Source organism: Lepisosteus oculatus, chromosome 1 (assembly GCF_040954835.1).
Source record: "Lepisosteus oculatus isolate fLepOcu1 chromosome 1, fLepOcu1.hap2, whole genome shotgun sequence".
NCBI lineage: Eukaryota > Metazoa > Chordata > Actinopteri > Semionotiformes > Lepisosteidae > Lepisosteus > Lepisosteus oculatus.
This window is the reverse complement of record NC_090696.1, coordinates 67164492-67182231: the sequence shown is the minus strand read 5'-3', so window position 1 is coordinate 67182231 and position 17740 is coordinate 67164492. Positions and strand designations below refer to the sequence as shown.

Genomic DNA, 17740 nt, shown 5'->3' with positions numbered 1-17740 from the left:
TTGCAGCGGCGGGCGAGAATCTTCCTCAATCGGCAAACGGATCCACATAAATCCCCTTTGGCCTCCCACCTACAATTCTAGCTTGGTTTAACAAAGTAAACTTGGTTATAAATCTTATTATAGTTTTGCAAAACAAATTGCCTCGAACCACGTTCATCCAAAACTGTAAATGATCACAAATTGCTCAATCTATTTGGACACCCACAACAGCTCTTTTTACCTACTGACAGCGGGTTTGTTAAGGACTTTTTGCAAGACTCCCATCCACAGCAGTGCCGCATTTAGATTTAATTGCAAAAAGTAGAATTCAGGTATGGGTACATGGGGATGTTCATCACTACAATATTCTCCAGGATGCGAGTTTTTTTTAAATTTTAATTAATTATTACTAAGAGGGTGATCGTCTCTTCAGAATATGCACATATCTGCATTTTAATTGCAGTTTTATCGTTTCTTCAGATGATGCAGTAAACTGAAGCTTTATAGAATTTACAGTACTTTTCGTAAGAATAGTTAACCCATGTGTCCTGATTTGCAAATTTCTCCCACATTCACAATCTAGTTCCCTCTTTATTTTGTCATTGAAGGAAATTCATGCTACTCTACCTTATCTGCTGTGTGGGCCAACTCCTACAGTGCCGTGCAAAACTATCCACATCCTCCAATGATCATGTCCCATTTAGTTGAATTAATGAGAATGTAGACAGATTTTTAAGCAAATATTTTAATCAACTGATTTTATGCTCCTCGCTGTGACCGGAAACCTAATTAGGACTGTTTGAAAAATGGCCAGAGCACAATACAGACAGATACTGGACCACCCATAAGCAATCCTAAGTGCCTGGAGCAAATCCAGCACCAGGAATGGGAAAAAAGTGGATATAAATCCAATGTGCAATGTAGGTAGAGACCTACTCAAAAAGACTACTTTCTAGCAAACGTGCTTTAAAAAACATTAAATGGAATTCCATGACATACATTGGCTCTCGAAGTGTCAGTGAGCCAGTTGTCCTGTCACACTGTAGTGACTGTTCAATGTCATTATGAGCAACGCAGCACTCACACTCAGTAAAGTAGCTCTCACGCTAATGTAACAGAATAGTTTTGAAAGAGATGGTCTCCAATTCCTCTGTGGAGGTGGCTGGGGGTCTGTAAATGTTTGACTGTTTGAGGATAACCTTTACTTGTTTGAACAGAAGATTTAGTGAATCATACTCCAGGGTACAAAAAAAAACACTCTGATATGCTCTGATATGCGCAGAGAAGAGTGCCTGGATGATTATATTTTAAAAGTTATATTTTTAACGTAATATTTTTATAGTTCAAACTAATTTTAACTGATACCATACAACAACTGTAGTGTAAATACAATACACTTATTTTTTGTATACTGTTTGTGCTAGTTGGGCGATATATTTTCACAAACTGTGGCATAACAGAGAATTTAAAATATTTATATTACCGTTTCAGTCATTCATCCATTTTCTGCTGGTGCTGGTTGCTGGAGAGTCAGAGTCTATCTTGGAAAGCAATGGGCATAAAGCAGAAATTAGTGTTTCATAATATGAAAAATGAAAAAAAAACATGTTGCAACATGCAAATTCCATAAAAGAAATAAATATTAAATGAACAATTCAATAAAAAAGGATTAAATCATACAGTACATAATGGAAAAGAACGATTATTTGTGGCAAACGTCCGTTCAAATTCTTTGAACAAAATGGAAATCTCTTTTGAATTAAAAAGAGGTCAGCCGTGACAAAGAAAAGAAATATAAATCCTAAAAACATAAATCGATGAAGGGTTCCATCTATCTTCAGTAAGCTGCTTGTCCTTGTGAGGCCTACAGCACTCCAGATCTGGTCTCAGAAGCACAGGCTGCAAGCAGGGCTGAGAGCACAGGATGAAAAGAGCCCATCAAACACAGCCAGCAGGTCTTTGAGAGGTGGAAGGAAACCAGAGAACGAAGCCAAAAACATTTGTGGAAACATGCAAACTCCACACAGACAGACACCAGAGGTCAGACTCAAATCCAGAAGCCCTGGAGCTGTGAAGCATGACACTTGCTGCCCTCAACGAAGAGTTAATGAATTAAAATAAAATAGCTTGTCAAATTATGGTGCCATACAGATTTCACACTGATATACAGTATGCTTATTTATATCCTTATGGATATGAACGTTAACCACAGCCCTGAAGAGAATGTACAAGCTTCTGAAATGTCTACAGCCTACAAAAACATGATATGCACCAGTAAAATCTGTCAACGAGCTAGGCTGATGCTGCTATTTTGATTTCTCTAACCACTCTGTAACATTAAATACACTACTCTAAAACAGTAGTGATGTGCACTGTGTATAGAAACATTGAAAGCAAATCTCTTCAATACTGAGAACTGTTCAATTTTCGTTATGGGATTACCAATATTCAGCAAACTTGAGTTGCAGTGGACATTGTGACAAATACTCACTGTGATGTAAAAGCAGGGTTTTGTAACAGAATCGCTGATGCACTAGCTGAGTTAAGCTTGTCTCATACTCACCAGCAGTTGTGCAATACCCTGTACTAACATATGCCATGCTTGCCTGTCGGGAGTTTTTGTCTCTTGTCTACAGCTGCTGTCTGTCTGGCTCTGAACCAGCTTGTCCCAGTTTGTTCCCCATTCAGCTCTTTGAATGAAATGCTGAAGAATAACATAAAACAGGCCAGAAGTACCCTTCTAGTAGGTAAATAAAAATGGGGATTCTTTATGGATTTTTAAGATAATCTGAAAATAAATACATTGAACATTTATATTTTGTCAGTCTTTCAAATGCAAAGAAATGAATATACAAAAGCAAAATTAGTTTTCAGTGCCAGAAGATCTGACTGGTTATAATCCTCAAACAGGTTAAACACAACTGACACAGCTACTGCAAAAAAAATAATCCTGTATACCAGATCCTCCGTGTAATAATATTAATAATAAAATTAATTGCTTACACTTATATAGTGCTTTTCTGGACACTCCACTCAAAGCGCTTTACAGGTAATGGGGACTCCCCTCCACCACCACCAATGTGCAGCCCCACCTGGATGATGCGACGGCAGCCATAGTGCGCCAGAACGCTCACCACACATCAGCTATCAGTGGGGAGGAGAGCAGAGTAATGAAGCCAATTCATAGATGGGGATTATAAGGAGGCCATGATTGGTAAGGGTCAATAGGAAATTTGGCCAGGACGCTGGGGTTACACCCCTACTCTTTTCGATAAACGCCCTGGGATTTTTAATGACCACAGAGAGTCAGGACATCGGTTTTACATCTCATCCGAAGGACGGCGCCTGTTTACAGTATAATTTCCCCGTCACTATACTGGGGCATTAGGACCCACATGGACCGCAGGGTGAGCGCTCCCTGCTGGCCCCACTAACACCTCTTCCAGCAGCAACCTTAGTTTTTCCCAGGAGGTCTCCTATCCAGGTACTGACTTTGCACAATCTTAGTACAATACTTTGCACAATCTTTTTTGGACATCAGAAGAACTCAGTACATTATTGTGCATGTTGTTTCTAACTCGGTAGGCTGTTTACAAACAACAGAATGTTTTAGCTGCCATGGACATTTGCCCTCATGAATTTATGATACAGTATATTTACAGGTCTGTTGTGATCTGAAAGGACCATGAAAAGTGTATCATATTTCCCACCTAGGACACCATTTAAAAAATGACTACTCAGCTTGGAAACAGCAGGCTTCTTAGTTGTTATGATGACTCTATTAATCAATTAAGTAATTAAGGAGCTGGTCATAGCAAGATTGTGCAGTGGAGTGGATTTAAAGAGACATAAATTCAGTAGCGCTGATTAAAATAGGTCTGGCTTTTGAAAATATTTGCAATTCATTCTTACTTGAATAAGAAATATATTGATTAAATATTGTTATATAGGTTTAAGAGGTGTTAGTGGGGCCAGCAGGGGGCGCTTACCCTGCAGTCCATGTGGGTCCTAATGCCCCAGTATAGTGATGGGGACACTATACTGTAAACAGGCGCCGTCCTTCGGATGAGACGTAAAACCGAGGTCCTGACTCTCTGTGGTCATTAAGAATCCCAGGGCGTTTCTCGAAAAGAGTAGGGGTGTAACCCCAGCGTCCTGGCCAAATTTCCCATTGGCCCTTACCAATCATGGCCTCCTAATAATCCCCCTCTGTGAATTGGCTACATTACTCTGCTTTCCTCCCCCACTGATAGCTGATGTGTGGGGAGCGTTCTGGCGCAGTATGGCTGCCGTCCCATCATCCAGGTGGGGCTGCACATTGGTGGTGGTGGAGGGGAGTCCCCATTACCTGTAAAGCGCTTTGAGTGGAGTGTCCAGAAAAGCGCTATATAAGTGTAAGCTATTATTATTATTATTATTATTATTAACCAGTGTTTCTTCTTCATACAGCATTATTGGTAGGCAAATATAACAGTATGAAGTACAGGAGGCATGTATGATAGACAAATATAGCTTAAAATACAGTGTATACAGAATGTTATATTCCATTTCATGGAATTCCTAAATATTTTAACCAGTGCATCTCAACATTAGAAGATTTTTTTTTTCAGTACGAATGGGTGTGCGACAAGGAAAGGCAATTCGGAACAATTTTCACCAGATGGCAGCATTGACGACAAGAGAAACACTGCAAGAGCAGTGTTTCGTCAACACAGTGCTTGTGTTGTTGTAGATCTCTGTTAGGCTGCGAAGGTCGAAGAGTGTTGGACGCGCCGGATACTGAAGTATGTTCATCTTGCTGTGAGCCGAAAGCATAGGTTTTGTTATAATTTTTTTGCTTAGCTCGCACAAACGTTCTTTCCCCTTCTTATGCTAAGACTTCCAAAGTTAGAATAACAATGGCTGTCTGAAGAGTTTTTGGGAAACTCCCCTTAAAACTGTTTCCAGACTGCATCTGTATCCGGCTCTAGGTGTACCAGAATCTTCGAAAGTAAGTCGTTCTTTTTTTGTAATAGGGCTGCCCGTGCGTTAATGCCTACAGGTATTGGATAGCAATGTAGTTTACCACTCAAACCCAAATTATTTTGTAACAGCCGCAATTGCGAGGCAGAAAAATAACCAGGGATCAGTACGTCAGACGATACAGACTGCTTGCAAACACGGCTGTAACAAACAAAAGTCACCTGCTGAACTGTCTTGATAGTTTAGAGCTGGCGGAGCAATACTGTTAATTAAAAAAAGTCACCACTTCCCCCACCAAATAATCGTTTTGTTAAAATCGTGTGTGTTTCTTTGTGGAAGAGGACCTCTGGTCTGTGTCGCAACCAGCACTGTGCGCGGTTAACAATATAGATCGAAGTGATGTTGCAGTGACTTACAGTATTTTTCAGAAATACCTCGTAAACAGTTGAAAGGAATACATTTTACTCAGTTCTGAAGAGTCAGGGAGTAAACTCTCCTCTGTATCAAGTTTTGTTATTCCCTTTTTGAAAATCATGTTTGGGTTTAATTTCTGCTCATATGAACATCAAAGGTGACAACATATTAATATAAGTCATTCATTTCGAGTGGCGTTACTCTGAAATATAAGTCACATTGACAGCGTATATATACATGCTCACTCTTGAATCTTATGTTTTTGTATAAAATCCACTGAATGTGTTGTGTACTTTGTATACACTGTTTTATTGTCGTCTAAGTGAGGCTAAAGGAAAATTTCCACAGTACGTGGACAATAAAGTAGAGATTCTGAGATCTCAAAATACGTTTCTGAAGGGACAACTCAAAGTGGTTGAATTAAATGTTCATAAGTGATCCTACTTTGTAAGATAACTACAATGACGCCACGTGTTGCATATGAGCCTTTTCAATTATAGTCAATTTGTGCAATAACAGTTTTTAGGACAGAGGACTGAGAAGAGATTTCATTCAGGAGTTTATGAAGTGAATTGACTTCTTCAGGTCTAGACATTACACAAGGATGTCAGGACAGATTATAAACAAGCATGTCGAGGACTGTAACAAGGCACTTTTCTACACACAGCCTTGTGGTTTTTGGTACGAGATACACAGCCTTGTTGATGAATCTGACTTTCATCTAAAGAAATGGCTGGCTGAGACAGAGATTGGTTAGATATCAGCAGCCATCTGAGCTCCAAAAGCTGAATGGATTCCTGTTGTCAGGTAATGTTTTCTATGTCCTTATATTCTTACGAAACTTTTGTTTTCCCTCAGAATGGCAGAAGGAGCAGAGCCGGTCAGGCCCCTGAGTCACAGCCAGGAGCTCCTCCACAGGCTGCAGGAGCAGAGGGTGATGGGATTGTTCTGCGACGTCACGGTGGTGGTGGAGGGCGGCACCCTTTTCCCCGCACACAGGAATGTCCTCTCCGCCTGCAGCGACCTCTTCCGCAGCCTCCTGAGCGCGGGGGGGGACACCGTGGAGCTGAAGAGTGTCAGCCCCCCGAGTTTCGCCGGGCTCCTGGAGTTCGTCTACACTGCCGCCATGCCAAGCAGTGGTCTCCAGGAATTTTACGCCACAGCCGAGCTGCTGAGGGTAAGCCTGCCCCTGCCCCCACACCCAGGATGCCTCCTCAGTGAAACCGTTCTTCCTTCAGCTCAGGACGGTCAGCTTCGTCCGAGTGCCGAAACCGGCAAGCGCACTGACTCGCAGGAGTCAGGGGGCCAGGGAGCTGTCTGTGGGCAAGATGGAAGGAGAACTCCAGAGGCAAAGACCGGAGCTGCCCTGAAGCAGCCATTACATTCTGGAGGCCCAAAGCAGAAGGAGGCGAATCAAAGCACTGAAATGGACCAGAACGCTGGTGGCACAGACCTGCTTTCAAGGAAAACGCTGGCAGACAAACGGTGCCCTTCGCTGAAGCTCCAAGGCATGGAATACGGGAAAGAGGGAAGGTCTACTCTGTCCTCAGGGCAGGAGGAGCAACAGGAGCAGGAGGACAGGTAGGTCTCTCTCACACCCAGCCCTGGACATGCTAAGAGAAGAATGTCCCTTATTCTGTACTGTGATGTACCTCCAATAAAAGCTACATGAAATGTGTTGAAGCACAGAGAGGTATTGTAAACCATTAATGTAAGCAGTGTGAAACACAGCCGGTGGGGAACAATGGAAAAGCACAGCAAGTAAGAATCATCTATACAATGTTGTTGCACCAGATGGTGTATTCCCCCAGCCTGTCACATCAAACAGGGGAGTTTAAATTTGTTTGGATGTCCTACAGTTTCTTGAATGTATATTGTATTCAAAAACTGGGGTTATTGAAACTCCCCAAACTCTCCCCTTCCTCCAAGACTATATTGGTACAGCCGTGTGTCCTGAGCCTGTGTGCCTCTTTCTTCTTCACAGAATTATTTTTACTGTTGAAGATTTCCACTTTCCTATGCTTTAGGTGATGAAGAGATCAACTGTAGGACCTGTCTACTGACGTTCAGGCAGGATTGGTGAAAGGTTGAGGTTTTCTGTGTTTCTTGAATATCAGAATTGGCAGAAGCTGGTATTCTTTCTCAGGAATCTGTTTTTTTCCTTAAGAGATCATACTGCAGGCATCACTTCACTTTTAGATGTAAGGGAGACACCTGCTGGTGGATGGAGGCAACGCACAATGAAATACAGTAGAGTCTAGACATCTGTGAATCTAACGTTCACGATTTCTCTGATTCGCTATTCGGTCTGGCTGCTGGGGTCTTGTACGGAAGAAGAGCAGAGCGGGATGAAACAGAGCTGAAGGTTTTTAACTGCAGCATCCAAATTAGCAGCACAACAGAATACGATGGTGAGAAGGATCTACCGTTTCTAGTAAGTGAGCTTCTCCCTGCCACCTACCCAGGCTCCCACAACCCATCAGTGTCTTGTTTTTGTATCATGTAACGAACACTCCAGGTTCTGTGTCAGCAGTGTGGGGAATGACAGACTGGAGACTATAGGCTCACTGACACTTGTATCTCCCATTTTCATTACGGTGGGGTAGAGAGAGGGCAGGCTAAACAATTACTGTAGGTTTGTGATTATTGTTGTTTTTTTTTTAGTTGATTGACATTTAACTTAAAACTGATGCATTAATACTTTAATAGCCATATACTGTAAGGGAGAGTAACTTACAGTATGTCTTTACTTATGTCTTTTAACCACACTATATATTGTACTACATTATGTGACAGAATAGCGATGGATTTGGTTACATGTGAATTTGCCCATTCACGATAGTTCTCTGCAATGAACCCTGGCAAATGTTGAAACCCTGCTGTAGTTCAGTCCCCTAAGAGTTACTGTCTAATTCCAGCAGTTCAGCCGTGTGCAGGCTAGGTGTCAGAGGTGTGGAAGTGTCTCGTGGGTTGGACTCGTGCTGGAGTCTTTTTGCAGTCATGTGTTAAATCTAACTGTAGCCTGAACGTGGTCACATAACATGGGACCATGTAAAAGCTAAATGTAGTCCTAGAAAGATTTTACAGATGAGAGGGAGAAGTGCTGTAGTGTGCTACAGCAGCACTTCCTACAGTACTGTACTTGTGGCCTGTTCTCAGATAATAAGAAAGGTCGGGCCTGGTCAGTACTGGGGAGATAGATGTCTAAGGAAAACCAGGTAGCTGATGTATGTGGCGTTGGTGCACCAGTAGGTGGTGCTGTTCTGGGCTAACCAAACCAACACCCCAGTACAGTAACTGGGGACATTAGGCTGTTAGAGATGTTGTCCGCTGGATACGATGCTAAACCGAGGTCCTGACTACTTGGGCTTTAAAGATCAATGAACCAGTTTTGTCACTTCTCTACCAAACCTGCTGTGCCGTGAGGCTGCTGTGTGCCAAACGGGAGCTGCTCTCCAGCAGTGGATACCCTGGGTTTCTTTCTGTATGTAAATTTAGGATCCTCCAAGATGAAAAGTAAGGATTTAAATGCAAGGTGTTACGGTTCTTCCTGTCTTGTGTCTAGTGGCTTCAGCGTTCTTCATTGCTGCCATTCCACTGCTCAGTGCTGATGCTGAAAGCTTTTCTATTGCACTCCTGCTGTCTCTGTGCACCTGGAGGAGTCTCTCATTGCAAATGTACAGTATATAAATAGAAACATGGGCTCCATATTTTGCTTTCAAAAATATTATAATAATTCTGTATAGTGTTTTTTCTTTGCTAACAAAGCTAGAAAGATTATAATGATACTGGAAAGTGTTTTGCTCTTTGCTAGGAAGATTCTAATGATGCTATTTCTATACGCATTGAGAGATACATTTTATCACAACGTTAACTAGGCCCATCCGTCGATTTATGAACACGGGTTTCACCATAAGGAAACATATTTTCAGACCTATTTTTCTCAGAGAGATCTTTCACTTCAACAAAGCTGTGTCCTTCGGATGCTGATTGGAAGATGTTATCCTCGCAGCTTGATCTCCCCCTACGACCTCTCTCATCCCAGTACCTCAGTGCGTCTGTGTTCTGATCATTTTGACCAGTTTGACCTTTTCTATTGACCTTTTTAACTACCGGGCTGGGGGTAAATAGGGCAATTTTCACAAACAAGCAACGTTGTTCTTTCTTTGATGAATTGGTGCTCTGTAAGTCCTTTTTTCCATAATATTGGGGAGTTTTTTAGACCTCGGAAACGAATGAATCCTAAGGTTTTATGTGCACAGTTGTGGGAATTTCATTTTCCGACTTTTCCCCTCGCGAGCGGTTTTTCCGAGGACCCGGATTGCGTTCGTAAATCGAGGGATGGGAGGCGCGCTGGTGCCCTGGCACTGTGTGGCTGGCCACGCTTCACTGAGGGACGGCTTCTGTTCCGGAAAACGCTGTATTTCCCTATAACCGGAAGGCCCGACGGAGAGACGACGACGACGACGACGACGGGGGGGCCATGGAATTGTGGGCCGGCGCAGCCGTCTCACTGTTGTCTCGTCCCACCCCAGCGGCCAGGTGGCCCAGCGCGGGGGGTGGCCCCGCGGGGGCAAGCTGTACCAGTGCGACCAGTGCGGGAAGCAGCTGGGCTCCCTGGAGAAGCTGAGAGACCACGTGGCCTACCACTCCGACGCCCGTCCGCATCACTGCCGTCTCTGCGACAAGGCCTACAAGGTCAAGAGTAAGTCGGCCGCCACACCCCTGTTCGGATGCGTCAGCCGGTGTTTATAGTGAAGTCGCTGATGTTGTCAAGATGTCTGCTGGAAGGTAACATGGAAAACCTATAATACTGATGGTTGCATAAAGGCTCGAGAAACGCCATCAAATCAAGCTTATGAATACATTTTCCCTTAGCTAGGGCATTGACTTGTGTGTTTAGCTCCTTTGTCCGGTACCCATGAATTGAAAATAACTACAGTATGGGGAGAAAGATGAAGTGGGAATGTGTCTTACTGTGTTTTATGCGACTGGCTGGAGATCATTAAGCCATTCGTTGTTGGAAAGATGCTAATTCCAGGCATGGGTCATGGAAGCCCAGAGCCTGTCCCAGATACACCCTGGATGGGATGCCAGTCCATCACAGAGCACACACACTCAGGCACACTGGGGCAATTCAGAGATGCCAGGTAACCTAACCTCTGTGTCTTTGGGAGATGGGAGGAAGTTACCCTGGTCTGAAATTCAACCCAGGACACGAGCTCTGTGGAAGCATGGCTACCTCGCCACCATGCTGCCTTCTGGTTGTTAGTCTAAAAACTTTAAGTTTAACTATTGTCTTTAAAGAGATGTATGCAGGTATAGGAACTTGTTTGAATTGGTAGTCAAAGGAGTCAGAATGAGCTCCAGAGTGGAGCTGAGCACTAGGAAAGACGTGGAATCAAGGGAGGTTGTGCCAACAGTGGCTCGAAGGCAGCTCGTGTTTTATAGAGCTGCAAGAAATTCTGATTCACACTTGCTGTCACATCATGATGAAATTAGATCAATGGGAAGAGGTCCTGATGTACAGGACCCCTAAAGTACAGATGTAGCAGGGCATCACCTGGAAATGGGTGTTTCTTAAGAGTGCCACATGCATGCATCTCTGGGTCTCAATGCTGTGGAGACCCTGTGGATGTTATATTTGCATCCAAAGTGACTTGTAGTTGGATCTGGTCAAGTAGCATGATGCACATGGGAACGTCATGTGGTTCAGTCAGGCTCACCTAGAGCCTCCAGCTGGGCCACTTACCAGATGAGTATCTCAAGGACCCACAAGGGGGGGTGGCTGGGGTCAGGTGCTGCTGTCTGACAGTTTGCTGTGCCCTGGCTGCAGATGACCTGACGCAGCACATCAGAGCCAAGCACGAGGAGGCCTGGAGAGGCAAGCCAGCCCTGGTACAGCTGTGCGAGTTCTGTGGCCAGGCCGTCCAGCACTACAAGAGCCACAAGCTCTTCTGCAGGTGGGAGGCTCTGTGCTCCCTATCCGGCCTTGTTTTTCCTCATTCAGCCTCTGTCTTGTGGTTACCTCACCCTTTCACTCTCTGTCCTTTTTGACTCCACTTTGCCAGTTGTTTCTCTGCCCTTAGCTTCCTCATGTGTGATTTGCTTTTTTTTTTCGCCATTTTCATGAACCTCCTGTAGGTTGGAGCCTGTCTTTCATAAAATCTGTCGGTAGCCTTAGAGCCAAGAGCCTTTAATTCTGACCCCAAGAATGTTGAGCTCATATTGGTCAACAGCATAGCAAATCAGAGTGAAGGAGATATCATTTGTAATACTATTGTAGGACATGAAGTGACACAAGTACATGTTTTGTGTCAGTTTTTTATTATCCTTATGTTATTGAGTGAAAAAATACGTTGTTTCAGTTGCTTGGTAGAAACTCAGTGTCTGGGTAGCCTAGTTATCTTTCAGTTCATAGCCAGCCGCCTAGCCAGAAGAGTCTAACCAGATGAAAAACCTGACAGCTCAGGAATTGTGTTCCTCACTGCCGACCGTGCTGCTTCAGTTTTAAGTCCAGACCCATCTGAAAACCCCCGGGGACTGACTGTACTGTATGTATGTGGAGAACCCTAATGAGCCCACCTGTTTCTCGCTGGCCTTCTGTCCTGGGCCCCCAGTGGGCTGAAGAGGTTCCAGTGCGGGTTCTGCACGCAGAGTTTCCCTCGCCTGTCGGAGCTGAAGAGGCACACGTGGACTCACACTGGCGACCTGCCCTACCAGTGCTCAGTGAGTGACACAAAGCTCCAGATTGTACCGTAGCTCTGCCCTGGCCTTCAGTACACAATTCTGACTAATGGGCGGTGAGCAAGTCGGTGTAAACTACTATAATTAGTGGTCCCCAGCTGTAGTCCCAGAGGGCTACAGTCTACAGGAATATAAATTGCTACAAACATTGCTAATAAAATTGTGCTACAGTAATTGTGCAGGTAACACCTAATCCTTTTTATTTAAGTTTTGCATCCCTACATCAGGGCTGACGTGTCTGAGGGTTCTCCTGGTTTCTTTAAAACAGCAGCACCTGAAGAGGTGGGAGGGGCTGTTAAAAATGGTCATCAATAGTAATAAAGCCAATAATGAACAGATTGAACCTAAAACCCCCAGTTTTAACCTGTAGACACCCTGACGCTTCAGAACCAGGAGTGGGGACCCCTGAGTTCACTGAATAACGGCACCAAAAAAATAAAATAGGAGCAGTTTACACTACTTGCTAGTTCTACGATCACAGAGGCCATCTAGAAACCTCCAAGCCAGTTTGCTGGCTGTGCAGGAGCTGAGGGACAGCTGTCTCCTCTGGTCACGTGGAGAAGATGGGAGTCGCTCAGCCCCCTTCTCTGCTCTCATTAGCCAGCCCAACTATTTGGCGTGGGCTGACGGTTTTTTCTTTACCGACGGCTGGGGGAAGAAAGGGAACGAACGGTGAATTCCGTCCTTCCTCCCCAGGTCTGCGAGAAGCGTTGCCGTCACCCCAGCAACCTGAAGAAGCACATGCGAGTGGTGCACCGGGAGGACAGGCGCGTGCGGATCGACAGGGAACACGCCTCCCCCCGCCTCCTCCGGGACTTCCTGCCTCTGCACCCCCCTGAGGGGCCCGGGGCCGGTACTGCTGGTGCCCTCACAGCTCCGGCACAGCTGTCGCCAAGCAGCCGGTCGCACACCACGGCCCCGTCTCTCCCAGCTCCCTTCAGCCCACTACACCACGGCCCCGGCTAAGCCCGGGACAGGGGGCCTAGTTTTCCTGTTAAAAACCAGTGTGGCGGTGCCGTCGCCTGGTGTTTCTTTCTTTTCTATTTTGAGAGGTTTTCTGATAGGCCAGCACAGTTCTCAGCACTTGTATACGCTTCCTCTGAGTCAGGGTCATGGGGGAGTCAGAGCCTGTCCCAGCAAGCCATGGGCACAAGGCAGGATACCCCCTGGATGGGACGCCAGTCCATCTCAGGGCAGGCAGACACAGACACACAAAAACTCACGCCAAGGCCAGTTTTCCCGGAAGCCAATTAACCTATCAGTACACCTTTGGATTGTGGGAGGAAACCCATGGGAACATTAGGAAAACATAAACAACACGAGGGCACCCCAGGAATTGAGTTTGGGGGCTCCAGCACTGGGAGGCAACAATGCCAATTACTGTGCCGCCATGTGTAAACACCATTTTTTCTAATTTAGATTTATAGTATGGCCTAAATGTAGCTGGAACTCCTACTGTATGGCTTTGCTATTCAGTGAATTGGCCTTGTTTGTATGATTTGTGATGTATGATTATGATTAGGTTAAATTTGCATTTAGGATAAATGTTAAATATCAGAATTTTCTGAAAACAATCACAACCACTATTATACTGAAGGAAGTACATGAACTCTATAACTTCATTAAATTTAAAGTTGTATCATTTTCAAATGTACCCTTCTGACACAACTAGAGTTACAGTAATTTATACGTACGTAACAACAGACCTTTAAAAAATGTAAATTGGGAATCAAAGGGCATTCTCCTACTTAAAACATATTTCTGTTGATGGAATTTTTATCAGTAGAACAAATAAAAGTTTAATGGTTTGGAGAACTAGGAGTGTTTCACGTACCTTCGGATATTATCAAGCCCATTGGGCCTTTCCGAATGATCTAATATGAGCAGAAATAATGACACACAGTAAATATAAACAACAGGAATGATCTGACAGTGTGGGGACCACTTCAAAATAAATGAGAGAAGAGTCTTGACTTAAAAGATTGGAAAAATGTACAGTTTCAAAATCTGAGACAAAACTAATTCCTCACAGATTTTTTGTAACAAGTTTCCATGACTCCAAATCATTTAAGGTGACACAGATACATGCTGGCATTGTAGCTAATACACAGGAACTTGCAGACAATCTACCTGGTCAGAAATTCAGAGAATAGTTGTGGACATTCTGTAGAGTGGTGTCCTGTGCATCTATTCCTGCTTTTGTTTGTTTTGCCAATCAATAACAATGGAGGGCATGGTAGGCACATATTTAATAGCATACAATTAGAAAAATGTGAAAGTAATTAATAGAAAGCCACACATAACTTAATACATACTGTACCTGGAAATGCTGGTAATGCAGAAAGTTGTCTCCCAGTTTGTCTTACATTACCACTGTTTCCCAGAGGCCAATATGCCAGCAGAGAAGTTCCAGAATCAACATTTAGGATCCTGTCACTCTGTAACGTTACCTACCTAGTTTGGTCATTTTTGTATTCTACTTTTGTAACTTGACATTTAGTTTCACACAGTTGTTTTGGTTTCTGTTGCTAAAGTTATAATAACCAAACATTAAAAAAAGCTAAAAAAAAGTAGTAGAAAACTTGAACTAGTACTCGATTAACTTGGAGTGTAATTTATCTATTATATTATTTGTGTCTCCTCGTCATAAGACATATCCAGCTATCTGTATTTGAGGAAACTGCAATATTATTAGCTGAACATATCAGGGATGTCAAAAATTGTCACTTGAGTACTGTTGGTACACAAAAAGCTTTTAGTATTACTTTGAAAGAAAAAAAAACAAAGCAACTATCAGATGTCTGACCTAAGGAATGTCAATACTCATGTTATTCTCCCTGGAAACAGCAGCTGCTGAACACTGTGCTGTAATTTGCGCTGAATTTGTTTCTGCTCTGTGAATTAATCATGAGCAGTTTTTCTTTCACGGGGACAGTAAAACTGGATACGCAAGGTATGACCTTGAAAGAATATACATAATTGATACAGACTAAACTGAATTTAACTAAATGTAACATAAAAAATCACACCGGCCACAGCAAATGGAGGTAGCCAAACTGTGACATCCCTGGTGCCTCGTACAGTCAGAAGACCTTCATCAAAGATGGCACATTAAGCCAGTTTTAAAACTCGCTTTTCAAATCAAATGCTCTCATATTACTATCTACTCTACCCACCTTAACGATAATTACTCTGATTAGTTCAGGTGGGTTGCTGCGTCAGCATGCGTAGGCTGCAAAGGAACAAGAAATAGGTTTATTCTACGCTGAAAAGAGAAGAAAAAAAACAACGTTTTTGGCCGTGGAGCCTTCTCCAGGTGTGAGAGGACACCTGCAGAAGGCTCCACGGCCAAAACGTTGTGTTTTCTTTCTTCTCTTTTCAGCGTGGAATAAACCTATTACTTATTACTCTGATTATTCGAATAAACCACATTTTCCTAGCTGTCACCCTAGTGTTCTTTGTCACTTGTTTGAGGATTGTACGGTGTGCCCTTGCACTGATCTTTGTAGGACACCCACTCCTAGGGAGAGTAGCAATGGTGCTGAATTTCTTCCATTTGTAAACTATGTGCCTGACTGGATTGATGGAGGCCCAAGTCTATACTCTTTTGTAACCCTTTCCAGTCTTATGAGCGTCAACAACTCTTCTTCTGAGGTCCTCTGAAATATTTCTTGATCGGGCCATATTGCACTTCAGCAGAATTTTGTTGTGAAGAGCAGGTAACCAAGTTCGTGTGATTTTTTTATTTTGCAGGGCGGGTCAAATCCACACCTAAACTGATTGGAACACAACTCATTGATTGGAATACCTGATTCCAAGATGTCATTATCCTAGAGGTTCAAATACTTTTTCATCAATGGCCTTGATTGTTTAAACCATTTGTTTAATAAAGATATGGTAATGTTAAAGGTTGTGTGTTGTTTGTTAAATAAGACTCTTTATTTATTACTAGGACTTAGATGAAGATCAGATCACATTTTAGGAGCCATTCATGCAGAAATCCAGATAATTCCTAGGGGTTCACAAACTTTTTCTCACAACTGTGTTATGAATCACTGCTGAAAGGAATAATGATGGAGACATTTTATTAACAGAAATGCATTTGTATAATGATTTATAACCCCTTTAGAAGGTATCACTGCATCTTCTCAAGGATATGCTACGTGTATACCGTACTGTACAACTGGGTACTTTTTAATTTTGAAAAACTTTTCTTAATTTTATGGAATACAATGCTGTCCTGTGATTGCCTTAAATATTTTATTTTTCCGAAATAATGTCTTAAGTATAAATAAAATAATTTTCTGAGACAAGGATAAAACACCCTGAAGTACAGTATAAAGCTCTCTTGGGCCTGTCTTTTCAAATTTTAGGTTTAATTCCCAATAAAATAAAATGTCATGAAAAGTTTAAACTTGGGAATGTAGTAATATAGCAAACTGTTGAAATGCTGTTCACTTCCATACAAAACTGTAAGGTACTCTGTGGCAAACTGTTGTGAAAGATGCTATAGCACATACAAAAATGTATACGGTGTTCGTAAGTATTGCAAAAACAAAATCAAAAAAGACCCAAAAAGTAAAAGAGAAAACAAAAAAGATAATAGGATGTAAGGCTGCCAGGCACTACTGCCTCACTCTTGCTCTGATGAGGCCTTCCGAGAGACTGATCAGAAAAAAAAATATTTGCCTTAAAACAGACACACCATTAATTGCTATTGTATTGTTTTTGCTGTCCTAAAATTGTGTAAAAGTGTTAAGTCATTTGCAGTCAGTTCAGTGAAGAAAGACTCGGGTTTCTTCTTTCTTTCAGCGTTTTCGTGGTATTGATACTGTATGATGTGTAACAGTAAGAAACTATTCAGTTACTAGTTACAAAAGTACCTGTCATTTGCTTTGCAAATTCTCAAAGATGTCAGAACAAGGATGCATATAGGAACAAAATCATACCTAGCTGCTATGTCATTCAGACAGCCTTAAGCTTTTTTAGGCAGTTAGGTGGAAAAAATTATGAAACGTAAGTTATCACCTGCTTTGAGTGGCCCAATATCTCCAAAGATATCAGTGACAATATAAAGGAACTAGTTCTGTGGTGTGTTGCAGCTATTGACACTGCTGGAGACTTACCTGACTTGACAACTGACCTGCTATTCTAGGTATTGTTTTTTTGTTTCAGGGCTTTTTTTGATTAATAAGACTATAAGAAGGGTTGTAAATTTGGCCCAATTTATTCACAGCAAATTGATCCAGGCTAATTGATCATTTAGCCATTTCTAGAAATGAGATAGAATATTGTTCCAGGCTCCTACAACCCTTGATGTAAAGAAGTAGCTCCCGCTCTCAGTATTTCCACTTCTCAGTTTCCGCTTGTGGTCTCCGGTTTGTGTTTCACGGCTGATCCTGACAGACTACTGGCACTGAACACCTCAAACGCCTAGCAGTTCTTTCAATAATTAAAACAATTACAAACATGAAAGTATTAAGCCCAGCTGGAAGCACATTTTCGCCACTCCAAAGAAATTTGGAGAGTCAAAAGAGGGTTCAAAGATTCTCTATCCAGCTGCGCTGATGTGTAGCAACACTGACACACAACTATAACACAGTGGGTTATTTTTGACTGGAAATATAACTCATTAGAG

The 17740-nt window shown here is 42.8% G+C and overlaps 1 protein-coding gene across 2 annotated transcripts; it reads left to right on the top strand.

Moving 5' to 3' along the window:
- The first annotated feature begins 4663 nt into the window (after positions 1-4663).
- On the top strand, positions 4664-16010 carry LOC107077205 (zinc finger and BTB domain-containing protein 17-like). Of its 2 annotated transcripts, none has more exons than XM_015345973.2 (6): positions 4664-4763; positions 6214-6936; positions 9891-10060; positions 11192-11318; positions 11976-12084; positions 12799-16010. In XM_015345973.2, exons 2-6 carry the CDS (start codon positions 6215-6217, stop codon positions 13066-13068), a joined length of 1398 nt encoding a protein of 465 aa, XP_015201459.2. In that variant the 5' UTR covers positions 4664-4763; position 6214; the 3' UTR covers positions 13069-16010. The 2 variants fall into 2 exon arrangements, with proteins under 2 accessions (XP_015201459.2, XP_015201458.2); XM_015345972.2 differs by having other exon boundaries at positions 4664-4969.
- Positions 16011-17740: the final 1730 nt, after the last annotated feature.